Source organism: Aptenodytes patagonicus, chromosome 8, assembly GCF_965638725.1.
Source record: "Aptenodytes patagonicus chromosome 8, bAptPat1.pri.cur, whole genome shotgun sequence".
Classification (NCBI taxonomy): domain Eukaryota; kingdom Metazoa; phylum Chordata; class Aves; order Sphenisciformes; family Spheniscidae; genus Aptenodytes; species Aptenodytes patagonicus.
Genome location: NC_134956.1, coordinates 6,449,263 through 6,472,803, shown reverse-complemented (window position 1 = coordinate 6,472,803; position 23,541 = coordinate 6,449,263). Strand labels below are relative to the sequence as shown.

At 55.9% G+C, this 23,541-nt stretch overlaps 1 protein-coding gene across 2 annotated transcripts in view; it reads right to left on the bottom strand.

The window, feature by feature from the left end:
- Nucleotides 1–23,541, bottom strand: part of CACNA2D2 (calcium voltage-gated channel auxiliary subunit alpha2delta 2) — a 227,444-nt gene that overhangs the window by 41,399 nt on the left and 162,504 nt on the right. For both annotated transcript variants that reach the window (XM_076346119.1, XM_076346120.1), the window contains exon 4: nt 4,338–4,397. In XM_076346119.1, the coding sequence (XP_076202234.1) occupies nt 4,338–4,397 (60 nt within the window). The remainder of the gene's footprint in view (nt 1–4,337; nt 4,398–23,541) is intronic.

Sequence of the window (23,541 nt, the reverse complement as noted above, 5' to 3'; positions counted from 1 at the left end):
ATGCAGCAAGGAAGAAGAACTGGGAGAAAAACAACAGTAATAAACATTTTATGAAGCAGAAAATGGCTTATAAAGAAGTCAACTTTTAAAGGCAATTTATATAACCTGCCAAGCGCACATAAATGCGAGGATGGCTCTCTGCAGCGTCAGAGTGTCCCTTAAAGGGACAAACAGCTCCGGCAGCCCCAGCAGTCCGACACACAGTGATGACGATGCCCTGGGATGCATTTTGCAGCTGGTGGCGCAGACCTGTGCCTTCGGTAGCGTCCCCTGGGTCAGCACGGCCCCTGTTCCTGCATGCCATGGGGGTGCGGGACACCCGAGACCCCGCTGATGGTGCTGGGATGGGGTTGAAGGTCTGGAAAAGAACCTAAGGCACTGGAAAACCCTGGAGGAAAGCAGAGCACACGGGAGGAGAGGAGCTGGGAGAACAGAGCCGGCTGGGACGCCCAACGGGCAGCACGGCAGCTTGTCAGCGAGGATGGATACAAAGGACGGCAGCAAAAAACTCAACATGACCTTCCAGTGTTTTTATAGGTACACTTTGCAGGTCTCTTGCCTGAGCAGGATGGCAAACAGAGGATGGAAACCTGGTAAACATCATCGCGGTGTGGGCTGCAGCCCTGGCACCTCCATCTGCTGCTGGGGATGGTCTGCACGGGGGGCTCACACCGCTGCCACGGCTGGGGGACAGTGCTGGGGACATCCAGAGCAGGGGGACAGACCAGATGTGCCTCGAGGGACAGACCCCCGTGGCTCTGCACAGAGTGGAGCCAGCCTGTCCCGGCGGACTCCCTGCAGAGCCCTGGATGCAAGCCCGGAGGCCAGAAGCTTCTCACTGGGAAAACTGGTTGGCCGGGCCCCCGCAAACTGGGAGCTTTTTGTGGTCTCTTATCGTACCAGCGCCAGGCGGTTGCAGTGCGCCGTGGTGGAAGCCCGTCCCGTGGGAACGGGACCCAGCTCTTGCCTTTCCGGGGCTCCTCCCGGAATGTTTGCCAGCGGGTGAACATGCATCCCTGAGAGACCCTAGCTGTGTAGGCAGGGAAGGGCATGGCCTCTCCCTCCTCCAAATCACCGAGGGTGATACAACGGCCCCGCACCGCAGCCTGCCCTGCTGTCCCCCATCCCTGCCCACGGTGCCACCCCAAGCTGCCACCCAGCCCCGGGGTGAAACAAGCTGGAGGGACGACGTGAGAGGTGCCCCGGGTGCCACTGCATGGGTGACCTTGGGGCCAAGACTGCTTTTGGCCAAGGAGAGTGCTCCGGTGTCCAGGGGAGCTCTGGGGACACATGGGGACACGGCCCCAGCTTGGCATGGCCAGGAGACATAGGGGGCCTGAGGGTGGGCGAGGACAAAGAGCAGGGATGGGGCAGGACAGCATGGGACAGGGGGGAGTGTTCTGGGACCAGGGAGGCGCTTTGCAAAGCCCCCTGAGGTGGGAGGCTGAACTCAACCCCTTCAGAAAGGTCAGCATGGCCGGTGTGTGGCTGGGAACATCAAAAAAAAGCGAGAAAAAAGAAACTTTCCCCATAGAGATGGGTCTTGAGCGATTGCTGGCAGCAGCCTCCCAGCCGCTCGGGCTCCTGCTCCTGTTTCATTTTCCCCCCGACTTCCATAGCAACCCATCTGCAGCAAGGTTTAATGGGGCTGCCATTAGCACTAATGCAGCGCAAACACTCAGCATCTGCCGTCGCGCCTTCGGATGGAAACACGAAAATAACCACGCTCGCCACAATCTGTCATCGACTCCGGCGCGAGGTTAGGATGCAACACGCTGGGAGAGGAGGGGAGAGCTGCGGCCAGAACGAACAAGCCGCTTGGTGGGAAGGGAGGAGAGGAGGAGCTGGGGATGCTGCACTGCTGCCGCCTTCCCTGCCCGCTGCCTGTGCCAGCACCAGCAACAAGCGGGGGGCAGCAGCAGAGCCAGTGTCACCCACCGGTGCTGGCATGCAGGTCTGACCGTGCCAGTTTATGGATGAAGGATGGCAAAAGGAGGTTCAACCCTGGCAGCGAGAGCCATTTACGCAGCCCCTCCGTCCCTCTGCTCTGCCTGGGAACCAGGGCTGAGGCAGGCAGGGCTGAGGCAGGCAGGGCTGAGGCAGGCAGGGCTGCCTGCTGGGGAGGGGAGCAAATGCCCAGCGCCCCGGGTGCTGTGCGCAGAGCTGGGCCAGTCCATCAAGTGTCCCAGCCAGGTCTGGGCTGTCCTGATAAAGCTGCAGCGAGCTCTGCGGTGACGCATCGCTGCACATTGTTTCTGGGTGACTCGCTCCTAATTACCTTGATTAAGTGGTTGCAAACAGTGCTATTAAAAATATTTTTTCTAAGAAAGTGGATTTCTGAAAGGTTTGTGCCGTGAATGGCAAAACCAGCCAAGAGCTCCCCAGTGCTACAGCCTTTCCTGGCATATTTTGTATCCTGACTGTCATCCCCCTCGCAGCGGAAGGCAGCCGGGTCTGGATGGAGAGGGAGCTCTTTGGGGCTGCAGAGGGGCCCTGCAGCAGGAGCCCCCGCAGCGCAGCAGCTGCCCATCCCTGCGGCCCAGGGGATGAGCAGAAGCACCGAGGACTGCTGCAAAATGCAGGGACCTTTCTCCAGCTCTGCCTGCCCTGCCCGTGCCCTGGCCAGAAAGCATCCACCCCTGGGTGCCAGCCCAGTGTGGGGTGCACGGGGCCACCATGATGCCCCTGGCGTGCCCATGTCCAAGCTTCGGGTGCTGTTTGGGGATGAGCTGCCTTGGGGCTCCTGACCCTGGAGGACACACAAGATCAGGCCAGCACTAGGGATGGAGATGAGAGCCCGTGGGAGATGCCCACACCAAACCTCGTTATCCTTTTAACCTCCCCTCCACCGGCCTCCAGGAAAGAGATGACAGTAATTCAGCAGCACTCTCATGCAGAAAGGTCTCGGTGACTGCTGGTGCCAATGATAACTGTCTGCTGGACGGGAGGGCCAGCGGGGACACCTCACCTCTCCTTAGCGAGGCTGCTTCTGCTAATGACAGGAAGACCCCGGCGAGCTCAGCCTACCCGGGTGCCTACGGGACACAGCTCCTGGGGGGATGAGAACCAGCCACGAGCGTCCACCCCACGCCGGCCACGTGGTGAACGAAAGCCAAGCAGGTCGACACCTTGCCTTCTCTTCTGCTCCTCCTGCCTCTTCCTCTCCACATCAAACCTTGGTGACCATCACCAATGGCAGGAGGGTCTGCATGAACGGGATGTGGCTCCAGGTCCTCATCTCCTCTCCTCCCTAAGTGGATCATGGTTGAAGACAGAGAAATACCCCCAAAACACACCAGCAAGGCCCGGCAGCGGGGCTGTCCCCTTGGCATGCAGGTCTGACCGTGCCCTGCCAGTTTATGGATGAAGGATGGCAAAAGGAGGTTCAACCCCGGCAGCGAGAGCCATTTACGCAGCCCCTCCGTCCCTCTGCTCTGCCCAGGAACCAGGGCTGATGCAGGCAGGGCTGATGCAGGCAGGGCTGAGGCAGGCAGGGCTGCCTGCTGGGGAGGGGAGCAAATGCCCAGCACCCCGGGTGCTGTGCACAGAGCTGGGCCAGTCCATCAAGTGGATGGACCCCCGGTTCCCCAGGGCCGGGCAGGATCTGGCTCGATCCGGAGAAAGGGGCTGGGTGGCTCAGGAGTATTTTTTATTGTAGACTCTGTTTGCACTGGAAGGAAAACAATCTTTCCTTCCTTTTGTATTATTGTTATAATTTGAGAGCATTTCAAGGCAGAATCCTTCAGGTTCCCGCTGAGCGCTATCACTGCCAGAATTACAAAGTCAAATGCAATCATTAAACCCGTATCTTCCCTCTCCCAGCCCAGATTGCTCCTTCCCCCAGAAACAGCCCCCACTGCAACTGCTGGCAGGTGCCACGGACAAGCCACCGCTGCTGTCACCCCACGCGAGACCCCGCTCAGCACCAAAGCCGCTGGCTGCTGGAGATGGCGGGGGGTAAGAGTCTTCCCAGCTCCCAAACCCTCAGCACTGAGCCGCCAGCTCGACCTTCACCTCCTGCCTTCTCCTTACAGCGTGTGCAGGCAGAGGCGAGGCTGGAAATGAGCTCAAAATCGCTTCATTTGCTCTCGTTAGTGCTGGCAGGCAGCGGTGCCGGGGCCGCCTACGTGCCGACCAGCACAGCACGGCCAGTGGTAACTCACGAGGGAGCCAAGAACGTGGGCAAGGAGGGAAAGAAGAGCCCAGGGATGGGAGCAGGGATGGGACAAGGAGCTGATTCCTGTGCCAGGAGTCATCCCCAAGGCCGGTGCCTCCACAGAGCTCAGTGTCCAGGAGGGAAGGGGGTGGGAGTAGCTGGGGCGCATGCGGAGCCTTACCCGGATGTTGTCCTGCCAGTGGTGAGCCTTCTGGAACTTCTCCGCCGCGTTGGCAAGTCTCTGCAAAGCAAGCGGGAGAGGAGAAGTAAGACCAGGGAAAGTGAGAGGAGCCGGGCATTGCCCACGTCAACCTGGGACCGTGGGTTCTGCCCCAGACCCCCCTCTGTTTGGGGGATCCCCCAGGACCCTGCCATCCCTCTGCTGTGCAGGCAGAGGGGCAGGAGGAGGGATCGCAGGCAGCAATGCCTGGAGAAGGACATTCCGGGCACGGGGAGTCGGTATTTTTCTGCTTGCTCCCACCTTTCCTGGAGCAAGCCAGTGTCTCCAAAGGAACTGCTGCCACTTGAACTCAACGAGGGCTGAGCCATCACAGCTTGGCGGCTGTTGGCGTTACTGCCAGAGCCGGGCAGGCTCTCATTTGTGGCACAGGGCAAGGACTGAACCCGGGTCCCTGCGCCAACGGCCCCCAGCTCTCTGCAGGGCAGGGCAGACCCTTCAAAAATGCTTCGAAAACCCCCTTGAAATGCCCCAGTGCTGGGGCCCAGAGGTGCGTGGCTCTGCCCACCCAGATTAACCCCTTCATGTGCCCGTGCCCTCCTTCACCCCGTCGCACGCCCAGAGCCATCGGCTCAGTGGCACTGAGCCCGTCTGCAACACACCAGCACTCCCAGGGAGCTGGCGAGGAGAGGAACCAGCTATGAGACACAGCAGGAGGGTCCAGGGCTGAGCTGCCTGGCCAGGTCTCACCCAAGGCTGGGGCAAGCACAACCTTCTCCCACTAAAGCACATGAGGTTTCAAAGGAGACAAAAGCATCTCCACCCTGATGGCTCCGGAGGCAGCAGGCAGTACGGGCAGGCCAGAGGAACCAGGGCTCACCAGGAGCAGGATGGAGCCATGCTCAGCACCAGGGCAGCCTCACTGGGCTCAGGCTCCGCCATGAGAGGCCTCACCAGCACAGAGGGTGCAGCAGGGCAGGGCTGGAGACCAGGCAGTCCCTGGGGTACCGGCAGTGCCGGAAAGAAGCCGCAATCTGGCCTTTAATGGAGCCAAAGGGCTTTCCAACAGGATCCACTCTGCATCACTAAGCAAATAAAGCCAAGAGCAAAACAAGCGACACAGACCTTTCCTTCCATCCCTCGACCAGCTCCAGGCCCCTGGGGGTGCGGGCAGCTGCCCGGGGAGCTGCCTGCCAGGGCTGTACAACCCGATTAGCACCAAAGCCCAGCTGGAGGTAGCACGGTGTCCTGAGCCAGCCCGCAGAGCCGAGGGCCACCCGGACCCCTGGGTGCCGGGCACCCTCACCGCTCACAGGGGTGTGCCGTTTACCTCCGCAGCCTCGCAGCACCCGGCACAGCCTGCCTGCTCCCCATCAGCTGTTGGCTTTACAAGGCCCCCGGGGAATACACGCCGTGGAGGTCTCAGCTCCGGGGGCTGAGTGGCTAATCTGTACGGGGTTAATTGGCCATGAGGCTTGTGAGGCTGTCGCAGCCCAGGAAGGCTCCCTAGTGAGTTAGTGGAAGACGCATCAAGCAAAGATGTGCCTTATGGCAGGCGCTGCTGCATTGCCTGCTCCTCGTTTCCCTGCATCCCCCAGCGGGACGGGACATGCTCTGCTCCACGCAAGCGATGCCGGCAGCCAGAGCATGGGGAGGGAGGGAAGCCCTGGCCGCCTCCAGCTCCCTGAATCGTCTGGGAGGAGGAGGAAGGAACACTGACAATGGGGTGACATTGGGCCAAACAACAACCCCAAATCATCGCCTGGGCAGCACCGCAGAGATGCACATAAGATTCCCAGTGCTACTGCACACCCAACTTTCATGCTGTGAACCACAAATCCCAGAATGAAACAGCACTCCTTTGCTCAGCAGGGACCCAGCATGCTGGTGGAAGCCCACTGGGGCGGCAGTGAAGTCCAGCTACACCCCTGGGAATTTATTTCCCCAGGGCCTGGAGAGCGCCTGACTATAAGAGCACGCGCACACAACACGACGATCTCCGGAGAGGTGCGCAGGAGCCTGGGGCACAGCTGCACGTGCCGCAGCTGCCGTCCCCGTTATCACCAGTTCCCCCAGCGCTGCCGTCAGCACACGGGGATGCAAAATGCCTCAGCCCTTCTAAGCGTATGTCTGGGGGAATGGAAGTCCCGAGGCTTCACGGTGTCTCCTTCACGTGCCCCGCTGCCTGCAGGAGAGCGGCAACACCCAGCCCCGGCAGCACGCAGCCCCGGCAGCGCGGTGGGAACAAGGCCACGACGGCAGGTGCTGTATTACCGGGAGCGTGGCAAAGCACCGGTACTCGAAAATAAGGTCACGAGTGGTGAAAGACATCATAGATCTGGCCCTCCCCAGCCAGAGAATGCAGCTTGTTCTTATCAGATGCAGGGAAGCGCGTCTCCATCACTGCATAATCTCAGCACGCACTGGTCAAAACTTTCCTGTTTAATCTTTTCTATTTTTTTAATCTTGATTTCCAAATCAAAGTGCTTGCTTTCAATGGCCAGCATCCAAGGGGAATGATCAGCTATCAGCTGAGCACTGAAACAAAATACCTATGGCTCTGGTGGTGGAGAGAAGAGAATGGGAGACAACGCGTGGCTGGACAGAAAAGCCGAATAATGTTAATTTTCAGGGCAGTTTTGCGGGGGGCTCACCTGCGCAGCCACAGCCCTGCCTCCCCAGAGCCACCTAGAAAAGCTGTGGCCCCAATTCTGCACCTCATTCCCCCAAGCTTTTGTGCTCTGTTTATATATTGAGATGGCTGATTAAAGGTGAGCATTTATTCCAAGTCACATTTAAGGCAGCAGTGATGAAATATGCATTTTTCTATGCTTGGTAAGAATGTGTTTGTTTATTACGGGCAGGGGTAAGATTTATGGACATCTTTAACTATTCATTGCCTCGTGCAAAGTGCCTGGAGGGTTGCAAATGGTGCAGTAAGGGACGGCTACACCCAGGAACGACGCTTTGACGGAATGTATTTTTCCTCCAGAAAATGTCAATTCGTCAAAGTTGCTCTAGACACAACTTTGTTTTTTAAAAAAAATAAATCCAGATGCTCTTGTTCGATAAATAGCACGTTGCAGGGATGGGGGAGCCCGCGGCGGGATGGCACAGCCATAGCAGGGTGCTGTGCCGGCTCCCAGCTGCAGGCGGACACCCACCCTGGGAGAAGTGCCCCAGAGCCTCTCAGCTGTTGCTTCTGCAGCATTTTCCTCACTGAAGACATTTTGATGATGTGATCGAGATGGGGACTGGGAGGAGAGAGGGACCAAGTGGGCAGCCAGCCATCCCTCCTCTGCAACAGGGGATCCTCTGCCCGTCTCCATCCCTGCTGGGGAACATGCTCGGAGCAATGCCATGTCAGGGGGCTCCCGTGGGAGCAGCCCTGGCCTGTCCCCGGCTGGTGCTAGAGGGGAGCCCCAGCCAGGCCCTGCCCTGAGACAGGCTGCTGGCATGAACGGGATGGGCGATCGCTGGATTTGGGATCCTCCAAAACCGTGGCAATAAGGATGGAGCCCCCGAGGGGGTTATTTGGGACAGCTTTGCTCACAAGCAGGGCTTGGAGTCGTGTTTTAGGGCCGGAATGGTGCTGCTGCTCCAGCAAACCCCTCTGGCCACGTCTCTCTGGGGAAGGTGACGGGTCTGCCCGGAGCCACACATTGCTGCAGGATGTCCCCATTAATGCCAAATGAGTTCATCATGAACAATGTTATCGTGATCAATACAGCTCAGGGATTATTTCTAATCCTTAATAATGATTAAACCATTATTTTTCAAGTGTTACAGATCAATCAGTCCATCTCAAGGTGCGCTGCGTGCAGGGACTGCAAGATGCCTGGGATGCAGGCAGCATACCAGGGAGCCGGGCAGGGATCTTGTGCCCGTACACGGCAGCCACCGAATCTTCCCGGGGGCTTTGGACCTGGGGTTGTCATTTTTGTCACTCAAACAGCAAGAAAAATTAGAGGAATTACCAAAAATAAGGCATGGGTGTGAAATACCTGCAAATTTCCAGCAGGTTCTGGCACAGGGACTGCCCTGGCCATGGCACTTTAAGGAGCACGGTTCTTTCCCCAGAAGTCTCTGAGGGCTAAGGACAGGAGAATTAGAGGCTGAAAACACTGAATTGAAACGACTCCACAGGTCATAAAAGGCCAGCAGGAGATTTCCAAGGGATTGGTGTCTGGAGATCCTGACGGTGGGGGTCTGCGAGGAGGAAGGTGCTGCGCGGGCTTTATTGCACCCCGGCCTCTTTCATGTTCTGCACGGTGCTCCTCTCCGCCTCGCTGCTCTCCTGGGCAGATCCATCAGGAGCTCCCTGCTCAGTGCACCAGCTTGCCCGGGATTAAGGAGCCTCGGGGACAGCATGGACTCGGGATGGGCAGGCGGTGGTGAAGGCGGCACGGCCAGGCGTGCGCCCTCCCTCCTGAAAGTCGTGTGGGAAAGGAGAGGGGGGACAAGGTGGGTGACCTCCCGTCTGCCTAGAGGATGGCACCTCCAAATGCATGGCTGCTGTTTTTCCCCCGCTTTGCTCCAGGACCTCGCTTCTCAGCCCCGATCACCCACAAGCTCACCCACCCCACCCCGAGCACAGCTCACCCACGCGTGCTCGCCCATGGCAGCACCTTTCAGGGGGCAGCCGGTCTGATACCCCGAAGCTGCTGGGAGGGAGGCAGTGGGAAACACTCTGAGTATCAGAGCTGGCGCAGGCAGGGTCTGCAACCTCCTCTCTAGGCAGAGGGGACCATCCCTGCTGTCAGCATCCCCACTGCTTGAGGGGCCAGCATGCAGAGGGACTGTCCCTGACATAGCAAGCACCCAAAGGTGCTGCCCACCTCCTCCTCGTCGCCTGTTCTCCCCCATCGCACCTGGGGCTCTCCTGCATTGCTCCAGTATTTTCACACAGCGGCTTTCCAAGGGAAACTGGTCTAACGCTTTGCTAAATCTCTCTTCCCAGCCCCCACACGGCAATAAGTATGCCCTGGCTGTTCCTGACTCGGTCAGATCAACGAGGCAGTGGAGCAGAGACCAGAGCAGCATGGGGAGGCCAAAGGCCAAGGTTGGATTTATAAGACAGGATTACGGCAAACACCCTGCAAGAGGAGACTGAGCAGCCCTGCATAACGGCAGCAGCACTGCCCTTGTGTCTCAAGCCTCCCCATGGAAATAAAGCACCCCACGCCTGTGCCGATGCTGGGGGGATGCTCCTCGGGGAGCCTGGGATGGTGTCCCCAGCCTCTCCCCGCAGCCAGTAAGGAAGGGCCCAGCGATGGCCCGGCACACGGCGGCTGCGTGTGCCCAGGGATATTTGCTCTGAGGAAGAGCCACTCCTGCTAAGCCTTCATTTAACTCCCCTCCGCGCGGCTGTTATCACCCTCATCTCAGCGCCTCCCGAAGTGTATTAACCTCCTGCACCTGAGCACACAGCTGGAAGGAGAGATCTTTGCTGGAGATTAAAACAGCGCTGCGCTGGCCAGAGAGGTCCACACAGCATCTCATCATCCCAGCCCTCCTTCCAAAGTGAGAAAACACAGGTAAAAGGTTAAGACGAGAAGGTGAAAAACAAACACACACGACAAAGCCAAGTAACCCAAACCCTGGACAGGAACACCCCTGGGAGTTGGTTTTGCAGCTCTTCCTTCTCCATGGTGGAGGAATGAGGATGGCTCAAGCCCTCTCCTCTGGCACCAATCCCCCCTCCGTGGATGGGGCACCCCGAAACCGCATCTGTGACCGTGGAGCATCCAGAAAGGCGAAAGCCCATTCCACGTGCTTCATGCGCCTCCATCCCCATCTGCCTGCATGCATCAGAGCAGAGGGCACCTTCTCACTGCGCCACAGTCCCACCTCCTGCCACCAGCTCCGGGGTGCCCCCGCCCTGGCTCTCCCTCTTGTCCCCAGCCTGTCCTCTCCCTGTGCACCAAACCGCATGCACACCCCTAAGCAAACCCTAATGGCACAGCACACACACCGCCATCAAAAAATGATCAACCAGCAACAAAAGACGACAACCCTCTTATATACACATAGGGAATATAAATCTTGAGTAAACACCGTAAAGCAGCGAAGCATCTCATCCTGTAATAATCTCTGAGACAGTTGATCCCAGGGCTCTTATTACCCCAGCAGCCGTCATCTGAAATCCAGTCGGCAGCGGGCTCAGCCATGGCTGAGTATTGATCAAGGAGGCAGCTTCAAACATGCTGCAGTGTTTTTCTTTCAGAGCACTAACTTGTTTGTCAATACCAAGTCTACCCTCCTCTGGCACCTGGATCCAGTCCGTCCCAGGGGAAGGATGGAGCTGGGGCTGGCGCTGGCTGCTAATGCTCTCCTGCCCATGGGAGGGCAAATAAAACCCCAGTGAACAGTAAAGAGCAGGCGGTAAATCCTCCAAGGGCTTCCAGACCCCGGTGTTGTACCAGGCGGTGCTTGCTGCTGGGGTCTGGCAGGGCGGTGAGCAGAGGACATCTCCACAGAGCCAGCCCGGCCAGCAGCGAGGGTTACAAGCACAAACCTGGAGCAAAACCAGAGCCAGAGCCGCTGCAGACCCCGCGCAGGGCAGTGGCATGGCCAGCACCCAGCCCTGGGAGCCTGGGGCGAGCCCCGCAGCCACAACTTTAATCATTTTACTGACCATCTCAGTAACTCACAGCTCTGCAGGCCACCAGCGCTTGGCTCTTGCTCCCCTGCCAGCGTCTCTCTCTGCTCCTTCTCCTCCAGAGCCACAATTTTTGCTGGTAAGAAACACCATCGCCAGTTGTAACAACCACAAGCAGACGGCTACCTGTGTTTGCCGAGGTGGGGGAGGAAAGGGAGGGCATCGCTGCCCGGGGGGGTTTCTCCTACCCCAAAGTATCGCTCAGGCCTCCAAAGCAGCTTAACTTCTTGCAAATGGAAGAGCACCAAGGGCAAAAGGACAGTGCAGGTAGCCAGGCATCCTACGGCACGCGCCTTGCCGGGCGACCTCTTCAGCTCTTCTCCCCTTGGAGAAAAGCCTCTCTCTGTTACCCTTCTCCCCGCGTTTGTGCCCTCCATGAGGGATGACATTTGCTTTCCAAAACCGCAAGCAGAGAGCAGCTCTGCCCCCGCTCCCCATCACCCTGGTTGCTCCCCAGGAGGGGAGGAGGAGGGCAGGGGGGGCCCTGCCCTGTGCCCCCATGGGGACGCCTGTCCCTGGGGACCAGCAATAGCAAAGCCTCAGCTCAGCTCCTCAGACCCTCCCTGGCTCCTGTTTTCACCAATACAATGCCAAATAACCACTGCCCCATCCCTCCAGGGGGAGAAAGGGTGAACAGGAGGGTGCAGGATCTGCCCCCACCACCACCAGCAGTGGGACAGAGACATGGGGTGCAGGATGGACAGACGGGGCCAGGTATGGGCAGGTGCAGGCAGGCTTGGCCTCTCTCACAGCCCCCTTCCCCTGCACGGAGCCAGCAGAGGGAGTTCAGCCACACTGGCATCGCCGCTTCCCACCTGCCTTTCGCCCTGGACGTATGGCAGCAAAACCTGCTCCCTCGTTAGATATGCCTTTAAACCATACTGGTAAATGCCATCGTGATTAAGCCCTGCTGGAACGTGCTTCTGCCTGGCTTTGGGATGCAGCCAAGCCAGGCACACTTGCCTCCTCTGTTCAGGACCTGAGAAAAAACACTTTCCTCTGTCCCCTTTGCCACACTATTTGCAGTCACGATACCTTTCTGCACCCTCTACAGTTGATGGAGAAGAAAGCAGGGACCTCTGCTCTGAGATCCCAATATGCAGCCAGAGGAAGAGCCAAGCAGGAGGCTTCAGCTGCCCCGTGGCAGCACGGCTCTCCATGCTGACCCTGCCCAGGGGCACCTGGGCTGCCAGCAGCGCGGGGTGGGAACGCTGTTCCAAATGGCTACACTCTGCCGTGCAGCTTGAAAAAGGCAGAGGTAAGAAACTAGAGGATGTTCCCCAGCAGGTCCAGTCCAAACTAGGGCAAACATCGCAAGCCTCTGAGATAGGATAGATGATAACGGAGGATGTGCTCGGCCAGGCCAGTGGTCTGACAGCTGGCACTTGCTGTCCCTCAGCTGCAGGAGCAATCTCCTCAATTCTCAGCCTGATCCAAACTCATCCCTGGGGCTAGAAGGTGACGGAGTTGCTGCAGCAAGCTGCCATTGGGACCCTCACGTTCATTTCATTACTGTCCTCAAGAGGAAGAGGACTCAGGACTGCACATCAGGCATCCTTTTCACCTAAACTTCAGGGAGTGTTTGATGGTGAGAAGAAAACCAAGGATGTAAATGGCTTTTCAAAGGCTGTCTTGGGTGATAAATTCAAGCCCAGCAGCTTTAAATTGTGCTCATTTCACACCTCTCACTCTCTTCTGGAGCATGAGCTCACGAGATGAGCAGGGCAGGGAAAGCCCCGTCTGTTCCTTATGGAAGTTTCTACCACTTCCACAGTAGTTAGACTGGTTAAGATCTAACTATTTAACTGCCTAAACAAAATCCTGGCTGGCAAGGAAGAAAGTCACTCTTGGTGTCCTGGTTTCAGCTGGGATAGAGTTAATTTTCTTCCTAGTAGCTGGTACAGTGCTGTGTTTTGGATTTAGTGTGAGAATCACGTTGATAACGCACCGATGGTTTAGTTGTTGCTAAGCCGTGCTTACACTAGTTAAGGACCTTTCAGCTTCTCCTGCCCTGCCAGCGAGGAGCTGGGAGGGGGCACAGCCAGGACAGCTGACCCCAACTGGCCAAAGGGCTATTCCATACCATGGGACGTCATGCTCAGTACAGAAACTGGGGGGAGTGGGCTGGGGGTTGTGACCGCTGCTCAGGGACGGGCTGGGCATCGGTCGATGGGTAGTGAGCAATTGCACTGTGCATCACTTGCTTTGTATAGTCTTTTATCATTATTATTATTATTATTATTATTATTTTCCCTTCCTTTTCTGTCCTATTAAACTGTCTTTATCTCAGCTCATGAATTTTACTCTTCCTTCCCCCCACACCCCTCTCAATTCTCTCCCCCATCCCACTGGGGGCAGGGAGAGTGAGCGAGCGGCTGGGTGGTGCTCAGTTGCCGGCTGAGGTTAAATCACGACACTTGGGATGAAGCTGGAATATTGATAGCCAGCTTCCGGGAGATGCTGAAGGCCTGGGGCATGTCAGCAGCACCCCAGAGGGGTGATGGATACAAACCACCTGACAAACATGGCTCCAGTGCTGTTTGTCGGCTGCGGGTGGGACAGACATGTCCCAGCACCGTCAGGGCTGCCCAACTTCAGGGCTGCCCATCCCAGTCCGAGCCCCCCGATAATTGCAGCACCCCTGCTAACAGGAGGGCTGCCAGCCGCACGCATCAAAGCTAAAAGCCTGGCAAGCGCCGCTACCCATGGCTCTCGTTATCTGCTGCTTTGGGGACAGCAAATGCCAGGGTCCTGCTGTATGCTCGGTGGCACTGGCACGGCGGGGATGGGGCGGGCGAGCTACTGGGCACAAACATGGCACCCCGGCATGGCGCAGCGGGTCTGCTGGAGCTCCACCACAACAGGAAGGGCTTGAGGGCTCTCCCCCACCGTTCTCATTTGCTGGGTGACGAGCAGCTTGCTTGCTGCACAATAAGGTTTCAGACGACCAGAAATAATTCAAGTTGAGACACATTTGCTAGAAGGTCAGGGCTGGGGAAACGTGACGGCGGGAGGTTCACCGAGCTGGGGAGGAGGAGATGGTGCTGCCCTGGGCTCCTTCCCTCTCCTTTCCCTGACGGCTCCTGCGGGACAGGTGAGCGGTGGGCTTGGCAGGCTGGAGGGATGCAGCTCCTGCGAAGGGTTTCAGGAGACCGTGCCTTACGGCACGAGGTCCCAGGGCAGCGTCAGCTTCTGTGGTGTCGGGAGGGTCAGCAAACACGTTAGCTGGCATCTCAGCCCGCTGCTCCAGCCCCGTCTCCTCCTCATCCTTCACTCCAATGGCGCTCCCTAAACCACATTCAAATAATCTGCGGAGCTCCAGTTATGATCATCAAGTAGGGCTTGTCGCAGTTCACAATCCATTACAATAACCACGAGGCATTTCAGCGGCAATTATAAGAGACAGTTTCACTTAAAAATCAATTTTACTTAGAGCTTGGGGGAACATATTTTTAAAAAATAAAGGGAAAAAATAAAGGAAGCGATACAGCTTGCCACTTGGGCAGGAGAAGGAGGAATTTGCCCAGCCAGGTCTTAGCAGCCAGAGTCTCCAAAGAAAAAACAAAACAAAAAAATCCTTCCTTATCCTTCTCCTTCCTTATTTCAGAGAATTAAGTCCCATGTTAAGATGACAAGAAGTTCAAGGAGTTGCTCTCCCTCCCCTGCCGGTGCTCCGCATGGTACCAACAACAGAGAAGCTCCCGTGAGATGCAGGTGGGCATCCCTGGGAACCCAAAGCACAGCCGGCCATCACGCCTGCATCCTGGCAGGCCCCCGGCTCCCCACTCCATGGGGATGAGGCCTTTTGTGCCTTTGAAATCCTCCCCTTTAGCTCTCCACCTTTCTTTCAAGCAGAAGCTGTTAGAAAGTTTGCACTGGAAACCACTTACAATCGATTTATTTTAAGGCATCACCTCTTGCTGTGCTGTGATGTGTGAGCTTTAAAAAGCACCTCGTTTATTATCTGCTGCCGCGCGGGGATTTCCATACGGCACATCACAGCGCAGCGAGAGCTCCTCCGTTATTAAGTTTTTATGGTAAGGCAGATTTTCAGCACGCAGAAATCCCCCCAGAATGCACCAAAATGTCACACCCCGCACCCCCAGCAAGCCCCAAGAGGAGCACCCAAAACTTCCCAGCTTGAAACCCTCTGGAGACACGTGCGGCATCTTCCTCGTGTCCCCCAACACCACCAGCAACTCTCCTGCAGCCTGAGCGGGGTCGGGCACGCTGATCAGTAACTCGGGCCCCCACAATATAAATGCGACCAGAGCAGTTTAAATTGCCAATTTAAAACACCAAAGAAAAGCAACTGCAATGCAAAAAATCCTGTAAAGGACTTTTTAGTGGTGTTTTGCTCTAAAAAAAAAGCACCATAGTTGGAACCAGCTTTGTGCAAACTTTCAGAAAAATAGCAATCAAGCAAAGCAAGCAGCTCTAGGTGCCAGGGGGAAGTTTCAGGGAGGTGGAAGCGAGCAAGCTCAGTGGGTCGCCAAATGGCTCTTCCCAATGCGACAGCTCACAGTGACCCCAACACTCATCCATCTACCCCCATTTCCATGGGGCAAGGTGTAGCCTCTCAGCTGCCAGGACCCATTTCCATCCCTTTGGGACATCCACCTCCACCCTTTCTGCATTCTTGCCAACCTCTTCTGCCATGGGGACAACACTGAGAGCACCCAGGTGAAGCGCTCAGCAGGGTCCAGGGCTTTGCCAGCACCCGTGGCCAGCACCGTGCGCAGCCCTGCCCCAGGAGCAAGAGGGGTTGTGCCACAGCAGAGGAGGAATGGCAAACAAGGAGGAGGAGATGAGATTGAGCAAAGAAAATGTACTATCTGAGAGGTGAATGGTGCCCTTGAAGACCTGAGAGGAAACTACGATGAGTGAAGCCTCCCAAGGAGGACCCACGGCTTTGGATGCTGCAAACAGGAGTGGACGGAGCAGCAGGACACAAGGCAGAGCCTCGGGGGGAAGGGCTGGGCGGCCTCTCGGGGCTCATCCATCACTGTGGTTTCACAACAATTACACGTAAAGACGGCCTGACAATCTATCAAGCAAATTATATGCTTCATTTTGAAAGTCCGTTATTATGAATTTACACAATAGAAATGTAAGAAAAGGCTTCTGGAGTTTGACTTAGCCCCCGAGCACCAGCGATGCTGGCATTGCCACTGCGTCAGGAATGCTCACACCCAGCAAATAGGGAAAACCAGTAAACTGCCCGGGGACATAACACAAATCTCAGGCCATTTCCCTATCCTGGCCTTGTTTTGCCAGGGCAGTTATTCCCCTTTCTCGAGCGACACAGGAGGGTTGGCTGAGCAGCCCTTTGGGCCGACGGGATCATTCACATTCTTCACCCCAGTGTTCAGGTTTGAGAAAGGATCGTGCACCCCTTTTTGAGATCAAGATGCTCGCTCACCCTCTCTTGGCCCTTCAGCCTCTTGCTCTTCGGCAAAGCTCAAAGCTCAAGCTCTTCAGGCTTCGTTGCTCTTTGGCAAGATGTCCCAACATGCTTTCTCACTCCTCTGCCTCCTTGTTCAAAGCTGCAAATCCTCACACAGTATTTCCCTTCAGCCCCTACCGCTGTGTTGATGCTTATGGACCACACAACAAATCCAGGCTGCTGGTCGGCTGCTGTGCTGATGGAGGGGGATTGTTGTTGCTTTGGTTTTGCCCTCTGTTCACCTATTCTCTCTTGTCTGGAGCTTAAAATTTAAGTGTCGTTTGACTCTGCATTTTTACAGCACAGCAAGCCCAACTCATGACCCAGCTTCCTTGGTGCTACAATAAAAGAAGGAACCAAACAGCAGCAAACAACCACCATAGATGCAAGGGGGTCTGATGCCCACCCTTGCATCCAACAGCCAGCCCAACCCCTGGCAGGAGATGCGCCCACTCGACTTCACCCCGCGTCTCTCCATTTTCTGGCTTCCACAGACTCCTGATGTTCCTGTAATATAATTTTCCCAATGAGCTTCAATACAGATCCACTCCTGACTCTGTTATTGTCTTTTAATTTCTTTCTTTCCTTCCCTTGGTCCTTTTGTAAGGAGAGTACTCTCGTCGCCTGCTGCAAATCCGAGCACGTAGCTCCTGCCCAGCAGATGTGGCGCCCAGAAAGCATTGGTGCTAATAAAGTCCCCTGTAATGAGAGCTCAGCTCCCCTCCCTCTCCTTTGGCAAGCGTGATTGCCTTCCATTCTCACGGTGAATAAAGAGCCACCCAAGCCAAGGAGAGGGACTCAAGGTGCGTTCACTCACCACTACGCCCATTTCTTGGGCTTCGTCTTTATTCATTTTGTCTGAGACGTGCCCTCACTGCAGACCAGCCCCCCGAGGAGCCTCTCCCTTCCCTGGGGCGCACGGCTCTGGCACAGCTGGAGACCCTACAGCCCTCCTTTGGGGTCTGCGTTTCTCAGGAGAAATCCCTTCCAGACCAGGTTTTCCCTATGGCAACGCTGGCCTGACCCTGCAGCTCCCCAAGGGCAGCATCACTCCCCATTGCAGGGGAGCCTGCAACGCCCTTCCCTCCATCCCGCTCCAGGAGCACGTTTCGGCGTTACCGTTAAACCCAAAACTCAAGGCGACTTGACACTTTTTGTTTTAAAGACCAAGGTGGGGGAGGAGAAGGTGTGGAAGAGCTCCTGTAAGGGAAAAGCCATCAACTGGAACAAGATTTCAACAACTACACGTTTCTTGACCTTTTCCACAGTCATCTCTTTAATGTTTCACGGATGGATTTGATAAAAGAAAAAATTAATAAAATATATTTCATTTTTAAAAAAAGGTCAGGACATGTGTTACAGCGAAAAACTCATTTAGGTCCCTACCTGCCGCCTCGTGGATGCCGAGGAGCCCTCCCCTGCCTCCCACCTGGGGCATTCCAGCCCAGGCATCCATCTCCCTGCCTTGATTTTCATCGCATTCGGGGTTTGAATGTCTCTTCTGGACCTTTCCTTCCCCTGCCAGACATGGGGTCGGGAACCATAAGGACTCGGAGATGCTGACAAAGGCTTGAGAGACACAAATATCTGGTGGGATGTGGCACATCTAACCTGGAGAGGCAGCCAGCGAGCTCAAACATGGAAAAGACGCTTGTCCAGGCTCCAGCACAGCTCTTCTACCTGCTGCTGCTCAACCTTGGGCCCAAACTCCTCCCCAAATGTCTAGGTAGATGTTGAGGCTGTTGCGATGCCCAAGCCATGCACAGCACAACGACCAACATCTGCACTCTCTTGCTCACCATGACAGCCATTCTCATGGCTCTTGCACCCACCCTATGGACATCACCCCTTGCCCCTGCCCATGGACACCAACGTAAATCCCATCCACTGTGTCTGAGGTTGGGCTCGTCAAGAGCAAGCAAAGCAAAATAAATCCCCCAACCACAGAACCAATTCCTGCTGATCAAGATGTTTTAAAAAAGAAATGCCATTTAATAGCAGCTCGTTCCCAGCTGGCCCAGTGGCCTGTTCCTAGAGGCTCAGAAACAAAAGCAGCCTGGACGCAGGCTATGGACGTTTGTATTATTAAGCCCGCTCTGCAATTAGAGCAGACTTCTGTCTAACTTCTGCCTCCTTTTACCATTCCCTGATTTTTTTTTTTTATTCACTAAGAACAAAATATAATTCATCAAAGTTTGCAAAAAAATATACGAATTACTGTGATAACATCATACTAAGTTATTAAGTGGTGACAATGGGGGACAATTACAGTATATAGTCCATTATATAGCACTGCCGTCGGGATGAATCAAAGTAAAACACACAGTGAATGGTGAGGAGCTTATTAACGGGAACATTAGTGTGCCAGAACATAATACCTGCCATTCAGCCGGGGAGTTATCACCATGCTGGCGCCGGTGGGGACTGGGGAGGAAAGTTGTGGAAAGGGCTGGCAGCTTCACTCCACAGTTCGAGGCACCAGCCCTGTGCTGGGGACACTGCAGAGCGATCCTCAGCACTTAAACAGGGAAAAAGGGCAAAACCTCAACCCTGGGCAACCACCACGCAGCATCTCCCTCCAATTCTGCTTCTGGAAGGCCCTAAAGGTTTTTGCAATGGCTCAGCCAAGCACAACTGGAAAAGGATTTCCCCCAGCTCCCACCAGCATCCATGGGAGCATCCTCTCTGCGCTCACCAGCACCCCAGAGGGCATCTCACCCCCGCCTTTTGGGCAAGGGCCGCTCCACCACCGTCAGCAAGACTTTGCAGGTTTGGTTTTTTTTTATTTTGAGGTTTCCTCCTGCCCGAGCAGCGCCCGTCCTATGGCAGCGGGGCAGCAGCAGAACCTTTTCGCCCCTGGTCTGCGTGGCAGCAGCTTGCACGCAGGATGCCACACTGTGGCCACGGCAGCTCTGCAGCCCGCTGCCCTGCCTGCCCTCGTGCCCACCAAGCAGTAATATTTTTTCACTTTTAATTTGAAAGCCCAGCAGAAAATTCAGAAAAGGGTGGCCAGATGTAACAGCTTGGTGCGTCTGTGAGACCAGCAAGAAGAGGGGCAGTAGTGACAGTGCTGAGCAGCACCCAGCACTTCCCTGGTCCTGGAAAGAAAGCCGTGGCAGGCGGCGGGGCGCTGCCAGAGCGGCACAGGCACAAGCCTCATCCCAGCCCTCTGCCCAGCTCTGAACAGGCGAGAGCTAAAGCGAGGCAGCACATGCCACCCCCCCAGCACAGGGTGCCTGGCTGGGACGGCACCGGGAACACCACTGCAGCACGGCTGGAAGAGCTGAAGATAAACCTTGGATACAGCCTACATCACAAATGCACATTTTTTGGAAGGCTTTGTGGGGAAGGAGCGTAAAACCCAGCCCAGTTCATGCGCCATCATCTCTGATGATGCTCTGGCTGAAACATCCCCTGCGCGATGCTTGCTCTCAGCCAGCTGCTCAGTGTCAGGTTCGCATGTCCTGGTGCCACTCACTGGTGTTGGGCACATCCCGGCCTCCCTTTCGCCATCATCTGAGGCTGTCTCTTGCCTGCATGACGCTGGGAGGTGCAAGAACTAATCTATCTGGGAAGATGCTATTTGTTGGGAAGGGAAGCAAGAGAGAAAGCTGCACGCCCGCTCCCAGAGAACAGCAGTGAAATTCCTAGGTCTGGTTCTGCGCAAGGACTAACACACGGGAAGGGCTGGTTTTATGCTCTTCCTCCCAGGCTCTGCAGCCCCTTCGAAGCCAACGCACCTGGTTATAGCTTGGGTGGGTCCTGTCCCTCCCCTCTTTGCTGGCCTGAATTTCTTGCCAGTGGTGAAACCCTGCTCTCCTTTGCCGGAGCCGGCGCTGGGTTCCCTGCTGCTCCAGCAGCTCCGGCTCGCTCCTTCCAAGACGTTATTTTTACACTTCTCTTAAAATACAACACTAAGAGAGGCTTCTTGACTATATTAACATTAGGAATCTAATCAGCAATCAGACAGCTCATAATTTTCTGATTAGCTCTGATTATACTCAATCTTTAGGAATGGAAAAAAAAAAGAGGAAAGAGAAAGAAAAAAAAGAAGGAAAAAATGTAAAAATATTCTCTGCTCAGTTTTCCCAACCCAATTCCCTTGACAAGGCACAGAGCCACGGCAGCAGCAGCTCTGCTGTCCTTGGCTAAGCAGGACAGTGCCATGGTGACCTGCTAAGCCAGGGCTGCTCAATAACCCGGTGCCATCACGCTGCTGATCTTCATCCTTCCGGGCTTGGCTGGGATGTTGTCCCAGAAAGGGGCTGCTCAGGGAACGGAGAAGACATCAAGAGTGCCAGAGCTACTGACAAACCCGGAGGAGTGTTGTGAGCTCTGTTCCTGGGCCTAACGTCTCAGATAATACGCTAAAAACCAGGGTAGAAGGATGCCACATAGAAAGGACGTGTGTGTATCCAGCTGGCTTCAGCCTGGAAGGAGGAGCCTCTCCAGGCAATGAGGAGGAGGAGGCTGAAGAACGCTGCGAGATGAGGCTATGGCCACACACCGGCTTGGTAGGGGACAAGTGCTTCGTGGCAGCCCAGAGGGAAAGATTCCAGGGATTCAGGATCTGAGGATTGCCAGAAGCTGGGAGGCAAACGAGCAAATGGCCTGAAGACCCTAGGGCAGGAGCAGAGGATGCCTCCCAGCAGGCAGATTTACCTGCAGACCAGGCAGTGGGAGCCGGGATGACATCCCAGAGCAGGCTGCTCCTCTGAGCATCTCCAGCCTCTGACAACAGCAGCAGGGAGGACCGAGGGGAATTTGAGAGGTGTCAGGTCCCCAGCATCACCTGGCCAGGGTGTCTGGGACACGTCTGGGCAGGCAGCTGATGTTGGTGGGGAGCCTGGGGAAGACTCCTGCTTAGCCTGCCTCCACCCCTGCCAAGGGACCTCGGAGGACAACTTTCTTGCTGGGCTTTTGTGAAGGAGGAGAAGGGGATCTGCTGGTGCTGAGCCTTTCAGCTGCAGCCAGGAGGAAGGAAACTGAGGAACAAGCCAGAGGAAGGAGATCTAAACTAACCCCTCTAACAGAGTTAATCAGTTGTGCACGCTCTGCATAGGAGATTCACTCCTGACTGCAGCAAGCGATCAGCTGATGCTGTGAAGCATAAGATTTAATTATTTGTATCATAGCCATGGCCTGCATAACTACAAATGATATTAATGGTCATAAAATTGTCCAGCTGGCTCTTCAAACCCTGCGTCGCCCTGACTCACTGCCTCCCCCCCACCTTGCAGGGACTGTTCACACCACAGCACAACCGGTGGCAAACCCTATCCACCGAGCATTGCAGCAGACAGACGCCATCTGGAAGGGCCATCCCATGTCCACCCAGGGTCGCTGAGCATGGAGCGTGTGTTTTATGTCCTGAAGACAGCCTCAATAACGAGAGGTGCTCTGTCAAAGCCCTGGCTGGCCACGCATTTTCATCAGCTTAGCTGAACCTCTGAAGAGCCTCGTGCCTGCTCGCAGGCTGGGCAGCCGCTTTGCTGGGGAAGAGAGGGCAGCCCCGGCTCCCTCCAAGCTGCTTGCCGCTTGCCTTTGCTCCAGGCTGTTGCTCAGGCCCGCTGGCAGAGCTGCCCAGTGAAAGCACTGCTCCTCACCCTGGTCAAACCGAACTGGGTTAGCAAAGATCTACGCTAAGCTACAAACCTGCTAGAAAATAGAATAGAATAGAATAGAATAGAATAGAACAGAACAGAACAGAATTCAGGTGGAAGGGACCTGCAGTGATCACCTAGTCCAACTGCAAGACTAAGTGGACACCAGCCCAGTTTGAACCCAAAGAATTCACCTGTAAAAGCAAATGGCCCTGGTCAGAGCAGAGCAGCCACGACACCGTGCCGCCAGCAGCCCGACGCCACTTCTCCTGTAGACCTCTTTGGCTGAGGTCCCCAGTCATTTTTACACCAACTTCAAAGAAAACACCTTGAAATCCCCACTTGAACTAAACTGTGGTGAAGGAAAAGGTGCAAACACCCCAGGGCTTGGCTCTCCCACCCCTCTTCACTGCAGCATCCCAAGCGGGCAGTGGGATCGCCCCACCTCCTTCCAGCTCAGCAAAGCTGCATTTGCAGGTGAGACCCAGGAGGAGGTTGTGCCTGCGCTGGAGATAACAATGGAGGGGATCAATCCCTTTCACGTGCTGGGGCTCGAGCCCTGCCGCTGCTGTCTCCCATAGCAGATGCAGTGCTCGGCACCCGCACGCACCCAACTCTCTTACTAAACTATCTTGGTGCACGCACAAAAACCCGCCTGAGTTCACGTGGACGAGGTCTCCCCCCTCCCCATGCCAGGAAAGTCTCCTCCTCACACTCCAACCCTGCCACCGCAGCCGCAGAGTCCTCTTTTGTAAAGCGGCGCCAGAGCTGTAATTAGTTTGAGGTGACCTCTGGGGAAAAAAGAAAAAGTTCAAGTTTAAAAAGAAAATCTCTCCGGTTAATGCTATGCAAATTGCCAGTGAGGCAATCAGGCTGACTTTTAAACACTGGCCCCCGTCGGAAGGGCTCACAAGACAGCCTTATTGTCTCGCTATCAATTTGCATCTTATTACCCACAATGCGCCGCTGGTTGGAGGTAACCTTTTGGGGAATGCACCACCTCGGAGGGGAGCCTGGGGACAATGGGGTTACTCCTGTTTACAAGGCTTTCACGTGGCCCGGCACCCAAAATGCGGTGGTTGAGAGGCCAGGTCACAGCCAGCCCTGCCTGCCGTTTGGCCGGCAGTACCATGAACTCCTATCACTTGGACCTGGCATCTTCTGCTGCCTCCTCCCAGTGCCCCTGCCTGCGCTGGCTGTCCGGCTGGCGCTTGCACACCGCAGGTCCTTCCCACTGGGCTCACTGCCTCCTGCGGTGCTGTGGTCCCCAGAGGCTGCATGGTAGCAGCCTGCCTCCGCCCGGCCGTTCAAGATGTTTCTGAGAATCTGCACGCTTTTTCACATCTCTGCCAACCCTCGCGACCTTGGGGAGATGGTCCTAAAAGAGCATTTTTCTATAGGAAGGAAATCTGCCGCATCCTCGTCCTCAGCCTGCTCCTGCTTCTCCAGCCACCCCAGCCCCTGCAGCAGTCTCCCACACCAGGTGCCTTTGCCCTC